The sequence below is a fragment of the Thamnophis elegans genome, chromosome 13 (genome assembly GCF_009769535.1).
Source record: "Thamnophis elegans isolate rThaEle1 chromosome 13, rThaEle1.pri, whole genome shotgun sequence".
Lineage (NCBI taxonomy): Eukaryota > Metazoa > Chordata > Lepidosauria > Squamata > Colubridae > Thamnophis > Thamnophis elegans.
The window spans coordinates 46,817,117-46,829,496 of record NC_045553.1 but is presented as its reverse complement, the minus strand read 5'-3'; the positions used below and the strand labels follow the sequence as shown (position 1 = coordinate 46,829,496).

The following is a 12,380-nucleotide window of genomic DNA, read 5'->3' as shown; positions in this document are numbered from 1 at the left end:
AGTATTATATTCTACTCTATTCTATTCTTATTAGTATTATATTCTATTCTTACTATTCTATTCTATTCTATTCTTATTAGTATTCTATTCTATTCTTATTAGTATTCTATTCTACTCTATTCTTATTAGTATTATATTCTATTCTACTCTATTCTATTCTTATTAGTATTCTATTCTATTCTTATTAGTATTCTATTCTATTCTTACTATTCTATTCTATTCTATTCTTATTAGTATTCTATTCTTATTAGTATTCTATTCTATTCTTATTAGTATTCTATTCTACTCTATTCTTATTAGTATTCTATTCTATTCTATTCCTCTGCTTTGTGTGAGCCAAATAGGTATGGTTATTCTACAGTCTAGAATTAAAAGAGGTCATCGCTTATGGAAATGTGTGGATTGTAAAGCTTGAATTCAGCAATAAGTCCTCCCTAAGATAAAAGGGGAGAGCCAGTTTGATGTCAGTAGTTACAGAATGAGCCCATTAACCAGAAGCCTCTGAGTCCTGGTTTGGTTTTGAGCTTTTACGGATGACCTTCCCCAGCCACGTAACTCCCACTAATGTTGATGTTTTTCACGGATGGTTTTGCTTAAGGAGTTTTGTTTTCATATTATTGCTGTAAACTTGCTTGAGGGTTTACATTAAATGGCCTGCATCAATATTTTCAAAACAAGGAGCCGAGATTGCGAATGATTGCGCTATAGTTTGGATAACAAGCTTCACCTTGTTACACACATTTGCATTTGTCCAGAGTCAGTTTCTTTTCCTTCATCTCAACAACAGTGTACCGTATTTTTTGTAGTATAAGACGTAGTTTTTTTCTCCCCCTAAAAGAGGCTGAAAATTTGGATGCGTCTTATACTCCAAAAGTAGCTTTTTTGAAGCTTTTTTTTTCAGTCCTAATGAGGCGCTAACGAGGGAAGCGATCTTCCCTGCTTTGCCTGCTTTTCTCATTGCTGCTCCCTCCAACGATCAGCTGTTTTTTTATCTCCAACCAGGGGATAAAAAGTGCGCGTGCACTCAAAACCAGCAAACTTATGTGCTGAAGCTGACCAGACTAAGGACGCTAGCCAGATGAATACCTGGTAGGCAGAATTTTATTTTTCTCCCCAAAAACTAAGGTGCGTCTTATACACCGGTGTGTCTTATGCTCCGAAAAATACAGTAGTTGTCCAGGTCTCAAAGTTAAGATTGCGACAGAGTCACAAACTCTAACATTGAGGGCTCATGCACCAAAGACAAATTCCTTGTGTGTCCAATCACACTTGGCCAATAAAGAAATCAATTCAATTCAATTCTACTCTACTCTTTTCTCTTCTGCTTTACTCTACTCCTATTTTCTTTTCTTCTTTTCTCCTCTCCTCTACTCCTATTCTATTCTATTCCATTCCACTCTATTCTTCTCTACTCCGCTAGCATTTCACCCCTAGTCGCAGTGTCCCGGGTTCATATAATCCCCCTTTGCAAGCAGATTTTGATGACCGATGTCAACGGGGAAATCCAGATTCATTGCAAATCCAGTGAGTCACTTAACAATCATGACAAGGAAAGTCGTAAAATGGGGGAAAATTCACTTAACGACTGTCTCCCTTAGCAACATAACTTTGGGGCTCATAATGGTGGCCGTAAATCGAGGACTACCTGTATAAGACCCAGACGGAACAAGAGGGAAATGAAGAAATATTTTCCAGAGATCTGGGGCGCAATCTTATTTATTTATTTCTTTGGTTAGCCAAGAGTTGCAAACTGAAATGTTCTCAGACAGGTAAAACCAGTATTTACATATGAGATCCATGAAAGGGGGAAAAAAACCTGAAAAATAATCCCTGTGAATTTGCAAAAGACACTTCTCCTTTCTGCTCCTGCATTTCCTCTTTTTGAATCCATTAAAAAAAAAAAAACAATTCCCAGACATGTAAACCAAATTTTTATGTCTTTTGGACAGGGGTAAAAGTCCTCTGAGCTTTAACCACAATGCAATCCTTTCCAAGCCCTCTGAAGTTCTGGTCCTGCTCTCCATCCCTTCTCTGCTCTCAGACAACGAGGGTGGGAGGATATACTGAAATCACACAACCTCCGCCCACGAAGAAAAGATTGGAAAGGAAGGAGGAATGGTGAAGCCTGTTGATTCCATCCTTGGTGCCCTTGTTCAGCTAGGCAGAGATACCGCCCAGTTCTTCACCTACTAAGAAACTAGTAAAGCCACGTGAACATCAAACAGCATAGGGGAAGACTGATGGATCACTCAGATGCACACTCTGTCTTTGCTACAGACCTAGTAACAGAGGTGGTATTTAGCCGGTTCGGACCGGTTCTGGCAAACTGGTAGCGGGAAATTTTGAGTGGTTCGGAGAACCAGCAAATACCATCTCTGGCTGGCCACACCCTCCTGAAGTTCCCTGTCCTATATTCCCTTGCTTTTTTTGCTCAGCTGAATTCACGCGGCAGAGTGGATGGCTGCATCTCAGCTGAGCTAAACAACAGCTCAGTTCACCAGTGCTGACACCGAGGGCGGTCTTTGAGTGCGAAGCGCGCTCTCATACAACCAGTAGGAAAAGATTTGGAATCCCACCGCTGCCTGGTAAGTAGGACTACTACACTCATTCTGGCAGAAGAGGCATGGTGTGGATCTCATCCAGTGGTGGGTTTCAAAATTTTTTGGAACCTACTCTGTGGGTGTGGCCTCCTTTGTGGGAGTGGCTTGCTGACCATGTGACCTGGTGGGAGTGGCTTGCCAACCATGTGTTCTCGCTCTCTCTCTTTCCTTCCTTTTGTCTCTCTGTCCCTTTTTTCTATTTTTCATTCATCTCTCACTCTTTTTCTTTCTTTTTTCTTTATTTATTTCTTCCTTTTTTTCTCTTTCTCTTTCTCTCTCTCTCTCTCTCTCTCTGTTGTGTGTGTGTCAGTGGTGGGTTTCAAACATTTTTGCAACCTCTTCTGTAGGTGTGTCCTGCTTTCCGGGTCCACTGGTGGAACCTCTTCTAACTGGTTCGGTAGATTTGACGAACCGGTTCTACCGAATAGGTGCGAACTGGTAGGAACCCACCTCTCACCTCATCGATCAAGGAATTGTCTCTGGCAGCATCCAGGAGAAGGGACTTTTCTGCTGAGGCTCACACCCTCGGGACCATTGTGCCCCTTAAGGTGAGAACTTCCTCCTCAACCTCTTGGCTTTCCAAAACCACCTCAAAAAGCACCTGCATGGGACCCCGATGGGATGTTCCATGTCGGTGCTGATTAGTGGACTAGGAAGAAGATCTCACCTCCAGCCTGTTGCATTCTGGTTCCTAACTTATCAAATTTCTTTCAATTTTAATGCTTAATATTCTGTATTTTTTGCTTTGATGGTCTTGAAAACCACCAGGGCTACTTTCAATTGAGTGGGCATCATATAATTTTCATACTAGTAATCATTAATGAAATGATATTGGCAACTTACCCAAGACGGTGAGATTGAGTTGGTTTTCCAGATTGCCGGTCGGGAAGGTGGCAAACTCGCAGATGTAGATCCCTTCGTCGTCCAACTGGAGGCTGGACAGCTTGATGGTCCCATCGGTTCTGGAAGGGTTCTGGAAGACCACTCTCTCCTCGTAGGGGGGCAGGATGGAGACACCCATGTTGGGGTTGAAGATGGCCACATTTTGCTTGGAGCCATTGCTGGATTTCTGCCAGGTGACCTGGGTGATCCTCGTGTGGTTGATCTTGTCCAAGTTGCAATGAAGGACCACGTCGGTGCCGATGAAGCCGGAGACCGTCTCGTTGACAAGCACCTTCTGAGCCCAGAGGCCTGCAAGAAAAGAGGAAGGGAAGGATGAGGATGCGTTGCGTTCTTTAAGAGTTCTCCAAGCTAAGATTTGGGGGATTTTACAATTGTTCTACTACATCCCAGCCAAGTAACAGAATCATTGAAGATGAGGATGTCGCCCTGGAAATGATCCTTGGTTTTGAGCTTCCAAGGTTGTCTTTGTGACTCTGCCAGAGTTGTCGTTTTAGAACCACAAATTCTCCTGAGCTCTTTCCAAGCTCAGAAGATTAAGGGGAGACAATCTGGCAACAGGTTTCATCTTGTTGCAGAATTCTCCCATTTCCTGGCTTTGCACAATGCAGTGAATCATTAAGTCACCCAGTGGCCTGGGTTCACACAACATATTAAGTCTCTCTCTCTCTCTCTCTCTCTCCCTCCCTCTCTCTCTCTCTCTCTCCGTCTCTCTCCGTCTCACTCCCTCCCTCTCTCTCTCTCTCTCACACACACACCAAAGAAACAATCAAGGTTAAAGCCAACTCAACTTAGTATTGTGTGCAAAAATACACCAAATGACCATTACAGACATTGTCTCTTCTCTTAAAAGAGGCTTAACAATGTGTTTTAAATTCGGTTCCTACCCAGATGTCCTGCCGGATAATGAAACAACCTGCAAAACTCTATTGCAAATAGAGCATGCCCAAATACATGTTTGGGGCAGGGAAGAGGAGAGGAGAGGAGAGAAGAAAGGAGGTGAAGGAAGGAGAGGAGAAGCGAAGAGAGGAGAAGCGGAGAGGAGAAGAGGAAGGGAGGCGAAGGGAGAAGTGGAGAGAGGAAAGAGGAGGAGAAGGGAGGGAAGGAAAAGCAAAGAGAGGAGAGGAGAAGGGAAGCAAAGGGAGGGGAGGAGAGAGGAGGTGAAGGGGGGAAAGAAGAAGTGAAGAGAGGAGAAAGAGAAGAGGGGAAGAAGAAAAAGGAAGACTGGAAGGAGAAGCAGATAAGAAATGTTTGCACCAAATCCTCCTAGGCTGCCATATTTTGAGCCAGTGGAAGCATATCGGGTAGATGGAAGGTGAGACGGGCAAAATTGAACTAACTACCCCGGGCAGCTTTTGGAAGCGAGAGGGTTGCAGCCGAGAGAACGCAAAGTGAGAAGAACTGGGACATTTTTGGAGAAAGGCTGCTGGTGGTGGAGGAAATCCATTTCTCCATGCATGGTGGAATTGATGCATGCTACATTTCCATATATTCCCTCCCTCCCTCCCACACACACACACACAAACACACACAGAGGCAAAAGCAGCAGAGCCACGGAGAGAAAATAAACATGAGGCTGCAATTCCAAGGCTGCTGACTCAGGAGGAAGTGCCGTTGCCTTGAATGGGACTCCTTGCTTTGATGGCAAGGAGCCTTCCCCTCCTTCAGCCCGGGGACTTTCAAAGGTGCTGAGCTGGCAGCTCCCATCAGCCACAGCCAGATTGGCTGCAGGGCAGGCGGTGGTGTTGGGAGGGGGGCCAGCCTGGGAGAGGCCCTGATGATGTTGCTGTGGGACTGCGCCAGGAAGTGGTGGTGGTGGTGGTGATGGGGAGAGACGGAAGAAAGGCGAAGGAGAGGAGCATTTGGGAGTTTGACAGCCAAGGCCAACAAGGGGGACGGGTCACGGAAGTGAATTTTGGAACGGCGGGGAGGAAGGGCTGACTTGCTCAGGATGGTGGAGCCCTCGGCGTTCTCTGAGGTTGGTTGCTTTCTTGTAGACGTTTCGGGAGCCAGCTGGGTGACAGTATCAGTACCAGCTAGGAGGGAGTGGAGTTTGCGAGAACTGAGGACGTTACCTAGTTGGGTCATGAAACATCTGCAAGAAGACAACCAAACTCAGAGAGCACCGAAGACCTCCTCTTCCTCCTCCTCCTCCCTCCTGCAAACCCCACTCCCTTCTACCACTGATGACGTTATCTAGTTGGGTCAAGAAACGTCTTCAAGAGAAAATAAAATAAAAATAAAAATAAAAACCTTTACCCTCGGCTAGGGTGTTTATTGTTCAATGTTATATGCCCCGGTTATGCACAGTATATATGTGACTGTACGAAATGAAATGAAAATAAAACATATTTACACAGAAGAGAAAATAAAAATCTCAGAGAGCATCGAAGACCCCAAAGACCTCCTCCTTTTCTTCATCCTGCAAACCCCACTCCCTTCTACCACTGATGACGTTATCGAGTTGGGTCAAGAAACGTCTTCAAGAGAAAAAAATAAAAACCTCAGAGACCACCAAAGACCCCAAAAACCTCCTCCTCCCTCTTGAAAACCCCACTCCCTTCTCTACCACTGATGATATTACCTGGTTAAGTCATGAAACGTTTGCAAGAAGATAACTAATGAGGACCTGGATTGTTGGGGGCGATATGCCGACTCTGTAAACCGCTTAGAGAGGGCTGAAAGCCCTATGAAGCAGTATATAAGTCTACCTGCTATTGCTATTGCTAACCTCAGAAAGCATCAACCCTGTGCTATAAACAGCCTTTTCTATCTGTATCAATAACCTTCCAGGAAAAAAAAAATAGGGTTGCTTTTTTTGCGATTGAGCATTTGAAATGCCTGCGCCCTCCCTCTTCCTGCATTGCAAAATGTGCCCTGGGTCCTTTTAGCAAAAGGGAGATAAGCCTCCTCCCCAACTGTCCCCCTTTCAACCATCTCTCCTCCCTCCCTCCCTCCCTCCCCCTTTTGAATTTCTGCTGCGGCTGCATATTCCCGATTTGTGTATTTAGAGAGAACACGCCAGTAATTATAAGGCTGGTGTTTTTATTTCATAGCGAGAAAGGAGAGTGAAGGGGGAGAAAAAGGGAGAGTTAACAACACCGCACAGCCGGGAACTGGAAAAGCAAGAGCCTCCCACCCCCACTTTCCCATCCCAAAGAAAGAGAAAGACTGGGGAAATGTGAATGACGGGGGGAGAGAGAGAGACAGAGAGAAACACACAAACAGAGAGAGAGAGAGAGAGAGAGAGAGAGAGAGAGAGAGAGAGAGAGACACAGAAAGAGAGAGAGACACACACACACAGAGAAAGACAGAGATAGAGAAATGGGGGGGAGAGAGAAACAGTACACAGAGAAACACAGAGAGAGAAACAGAGAAAGAGAAACAGAGAGAGACAGAGAGAAAGAGAGAAACAGAGAGAGACAGACACACACACACACCCTCCTGTCCCACTTTCCCATCCCAAAGAAACAGAAAGACTGGGGAAATGCGAATGACGGGGGGGGGGAGAGACAGAGAGAAACACAGAGAGAGAGAGAGAGAGAGAGAGACAGACAGACAGACACACACACACAGAAAGAGAGAGAGACACATAGACAGAGAGAAAGACAGAGAGAAAGCAATGGGGGGGAGAGAGAAACAGTACACAGAGAAACACACACACACACAGAGAAACAGAGAAAGAGAAACAGAGAGAGAGAGAGGGACAGAGAGAAAGAGAGAGAGAGACAGAGACACACACATACCCTCCTGTCCCACTTTCCTATCCGAAAGAAACAGAAAGTCTGGGGAAATGGGGGGGGGGGAGAGAGAGAGAGAGAGAGAGAGAGAGAGAGAGAAACACAGAGAGAAATAGAGAGAGCGAGCGATATGGAGGTAAAAAACTACATTTTAAAAGGAAGGGAGAATGAAGGGCCTTGGGAAAAAGCATTTGGTGTTTGTTTCTCTTTTTTAAAAAAAAAAACTTTTTAGTAAATAAAGATTAAAACATTGGACACAGAGCGACCTTTCCGGCTTTGTCGTTTCCATACATATTTTAACATAACAACAAACGCACTTCCTACTTATCATACATAGCTACTTTGATCTTATTGACATATGCCTTATCCTCCTCTGTGTATTTGCACAGGTAACATCCAGTTCCAATTTTTGCAAATCCTCGGTATGTTCTGTTCCGACTCCTTTTCCTCATTTCCAACCATTGATACATTTCGTTCCAAATTTCATAATATTCTGTCTCGTCTCTATTTCTGATTTCTAGTGTCAGTCTGTCCATTTCGGCACAGATCAACATTTTCTTTATTACCGCTTCTTCGGTGGGGCCATCTCTGTTTTTCCAATTTTGCGCATAAACCAACCTTCCTGTGGTTATCACATGCAGCCCAGAGGTGGGTTGCTCCCAGTTTGGCCCACTTTGGCTGAACCGGTAGTGGAATGCAGGCCTGGGGGACAGAACCATCAGCAACCCAGGCTGGCCACGCCCCAAACTGTTTCTCTCGCTGCTGCTGGGCTGCCACCATTTTGGTTTTTAGTGACTGCGCATGCGTACTTCACTGTAAGGGCATGCGCAAAGTACAATTCACATTGAACAGTGCACACATGCACAGCACGCATTGTGAACCGGTAGTAAAACAGGCAGCAACCCACCCCTGGTGCAGCATCATATATATATATATATATATATGGTCTCTTGTGATGGTCTCTTGTGACGAGCCGATAGACAGAGAAAAGGAAGCAGTCTGCTTCCTCCCATATTTGGGCATACCAGGGGTTGTGACACTAAATACATACCTATTTCCCTGGCTCAGCTGATAAAGGAGGAGAACCTTGTGGCTTAGTGGTTAACACAACTGCTTAATATGTAATACAGCACAGGTTCAAATCCCAGTAGGGGTATGGCTAGCTGATGAGAGCTAAATAGCTTGAAATAGACCTATACTAGTCTCCCTTTATTTATTTATCAGCACAAATGCAACACAAATGTAACAAAGGCAACAGTAAAAATAATGGCTTTCTGTCGTGATGGTCTCTTGTGACGAGCTGATAGACAGAGAAAAGGAAGCAGTCTGCTTCCTCCCATATTTGGGCATACCAGGGGTTGTGACACTAAATACATACATACATACATACATACATACATACATACATACATACATACATACATCCTTTACTATATTTCTCTTTTGTAATTCCTAATAGGAGTAATTCTGATTTTAAGTCTATCTTTTGATCTAACATCTCTTCCAACTATGTTGGTTTTTTTTTTTTTTTTGATCATCTCCTTTTCCCACATCAGTGGGCCAGCTGAGAAACGTCTGCGCCCCGCGCATTGTAAAGGATTCTGAAAAAAAAAAACCCTACATGTTGTAAAGGGTTGTGGCAGGGCGGGTTCCTGCATTTTCAGGCACATCCTGAATTCACCGACAGGCCCCAGGCGGGCCAGTTTGACGGGATTGTCCCCACCCCATGCAAATTGCGATTACATCTTACGAAACACACCCATGGCTGAGGGAACGGGGCGGTTATGAGCAGGCACGCTGCTTTCTTGGGAGAAAAACTGGCCCGTCCTCTCTGGATCTCTTAAGGAGGCCTGGAGAAGTTTCTGAAGAACCTCAAGATGTCCCAAGAAGCTCACTGGGCTTAGAAGGAACACAACAGGCTATTGCCTGATAGGCAGGAGGTAACAGACCCTACTCTAAGAGACTGTTGATAGAAAAGAAGGAGATATCCAGAAGCGGTTGTTGTTCTTGTTAGTTGCGAAGTTGTGTCCGACCCATCGTGACGCCATGGACAATGTTTCTCCAAGCTTTCCGGTCCTCTACCATCCTCTGAAGTCCATTTAAGCTCATGCCGACTGCTTTGGTGACTCCATCCATCCACCTCATTTTGTGTGTCATTCCCTTCTTCTTTTGCCCTCTATCTTTCCCAGCATGAGGCTCTTCTCCAGGGAGTCCTTCCTTCTCATTAGGCGGCCAAAGTCTTTGAGTTTCCTCTTCAGGATCTGGCCTTCTAAAGAGCAGTCAGGGTTGACCTCCTCTAGGACTGACCGATTGGATCGCCTTGCAGTCCAAGGGACTCGCAGGAGTCTTCTCTAGCACCAGAGTTCAAAGGCCCATCAAAAAGGTTTTATGGGGTGGTACCAGAAGCGGTACCACCCCATAAAACCAGGGACATCACCAGTCCATTGGCCTTGGTTCAATGCTTGTTTATAAGCCATCATGGGAATCCTGTGCGGTCCTCAGGTCGGTTAGGAAAGAGATCAGAGGCAGATCCTTTTTTTTTAACAACAGCCAGTTATTTGAATGATGGTTAACATTTTTGGCACTGAGTGACGAAATGGGACCATGCACGTGAAGCATTGGGGGGGGGGGGGGTTTGAGCGTGCCGGAAACCAGAGGATCAGCTTCCCAGCGTGTGCATGCGCCTCGGGGAGCTGCTCTTCCACTTTCTGGTGCTCCTGCACTCACGGACTAGCGTGCCGGAGCCCGGAAGAGCAACAGGCAATGGCTGGTGTGCCCGGAGTGATGGCTCTGCGTGCCCCTTCCGGCATGCATGCCATAGGTTTGCTATCCTGGGTATAGGGTTTCCTGCTTGAGCAGAAGGTTGGATTAGGTCCCTTCTAATCCTGGAAACAAGACTATGGAAAATGTCTTTGGACAACGATGGCTCCCTTGGCTAAAGAAAAAGAGATGAGCAACATCCCCCTCCCCACTTAAAGCTGGCTTCCAACAAGCAAAGCCCTTGTGGTTCACTTTGCAAACACAGGATTCACAACAACTGGGATGATTTGCTTAACAACCTCTGCAAAAAAAGTTGCAAAATCAGGTGTGACTCAACCACCGCCTTGCTTAGCAACATAAATTCTGCCCCCCCCCCCAATTGCCGTCGTTAAAACCAGGCCTGTCTGTATCGCACACCAATTTTTTCTTTTCATCCTCCCAATACGACAAGCGACGCTAGTTGCAAGGTTTCGGAAGTCAGGTTTTTCTTGTAGAGCGCGGTGGCACAGAGAGAGACTCCCATGTGGCTTCTCTTGGCTTCCCTCACCCGCCAACCCAAGCCACGTGAGCTGGGCAAAAACCACCAAGTCTCAAATATTTGCCAACCCAGGATTAGTCCATGAAGGGGACACGAGACGGAGACTGCATATATAAAGAGAATTTGTATAAGATGCCCTACAGATGGCATCTACCACCTGTGAGGTTGGCAAAGATGTTTAAAGACAACTCAGCTAAATGTTGGAAGTGCCATCAAATACCTGGATCTTACTATCATCTGTAATGAACATGTGGAGAAGCAAAGAGATATTGGACAAAAATTAAGACATGGTTGGAAGAGATGATACAGCAACGTATTGTGTGAAGCTAGAAACATTTCTGCTGGGAATTCTACCTGAAATTTATAATAAAGAGAATGTATATTTAATCATTCATGTATTAACCACAGCTACCGTGTTTCTCCAAAAATAAGACAGGGTCTTATTTTCTTTTGACCCCCGAAATAAGTGCTTGGTCTTTTTTGAAGGGAGGTCTTATTATTTTTGAGGTGCAGAAGGCAGTAAGTGTACTCACCTCATAGCTGCTGCTTTGTTGCAATATTTTCAGGGGAGGTCTTATTTTCAGGGGGGCTTATTTTAGCGATGCTCTCAAAAGCCCCATTGGGCTTATTATCCAGGGAGGTCTTATTTTGGGGAAAACAGGGTAGAATTGTGTTTGCACAACACTGGAAAAGTGTAGAGATTCCTACTGATGAGAAGGTGATAAGGAAAATATTAAGAGTGTGCAGAAATGAACAGATTAACATTAGCAATTAAGAAAGAGAAAGAGCCAACTGAATAGTATATAATTTGGGAGGAATTTTACCAACGGTTGGAGAATAAAAAAAAAGGAGTTTGGGAATGAAGGAGGCTAATAAATAAACAGAAAATATATTGAGATATAAACAAGATGAACAGTGTTAATGTGTATGATGAGAACAATTATTTTTAAGGTTAATATGGTATCACCACTAGAAGATATTAAGAAGAAAAAATGGAGAGTTTTATAATGTTTAAATGCTCAATATAATACTAAATGTAGGGAAATAATGTTAATATGAATGTGAAAGATGTGGCAAAAGAGGAACGAGACGTTTGAACCCAGACGACACACGGCAGAAGGAAAGAGGGAATGTTTATTTTTGTAATTTGAAAATAATAGCATTCTTTATTTTTAAAAAAAGACGGAGAGACATTCCTGGCCTCCTGTTGCCCAGATCTGGCCTTTTACATGAGAAGAATTGGCAAACCAACCAATGCACCCAAGAATGAATTCCCCTTTTCCCCCATTCTCCTCTCTCTACACCTGCAGATGTGAGCCAGAGTTTGCCAGGCCCAGCCTCTGCCTAACTATTTGTGGCTCATTCGGCATGCTGGAACATGTCCCGGAGCGCATGAACGGTCATGTCGGAGAGGGCCTGGGAACAGCCTTCCAGCGCTGAGCACTTCCTCAACTCTCCCAGGCTTTTTGGGTGATCGTCTTTGGCTGCGCTGCTCTCCCCACCCAACCGCTTGAAACCCAGCCAAGGAAGACAAGTTGACTCAGCTACTTTGTTTGAAATGCACTGTCAAGAGGCGCTCAGCCTGAATGGGAACGGCTTCTCCTCCGGTGCCATTCAAACTAGCTTGGTGAAGGCATCTCGTGGAGGCCCCTATCCCGAACGATCTCGAAGCCACCCATCTCCGCAAACCATGGCTTTGCTTCCCAGAATCGTGACGCGACACTCCCGGAACAACAGGCTGAATGAAAGCTCCTCCTGAGTTGGGGGGTGATCCTGTTCTGACCGAGGCTTCCCCAAAAAGCAGGAGGCAGAGCCCTGTTCCTGACAAACCCCCTTTTATTC

General features: G+C 45.1%; 1 protein-coding gene across 2 annotated transcripts in view; it reads right to left on the bottom strand.

Annotated features, from left to right (window-relative positions):
• The window catches only part of NECTIN1 (nectin cell adhesion molecule 1), a 166,273-nt gene that overhangs the window by 22,620 nt on the left and 131,273 nt on the right, over positions 1-12,380 (bottom strand). For both annotated transcript variants that reach the window (XM_032229311.1, XM_032229312.1), the window contains exon 2: positions 3,444-3,791. In XM_032229311.1, coding sequence (XP_032085202.1) covers positions 3,444-3,791 — 348 coding nt within the window. The remainder of the gene's footprint in view (positions 1-3,443; positions 3,792-12,380) is intronic.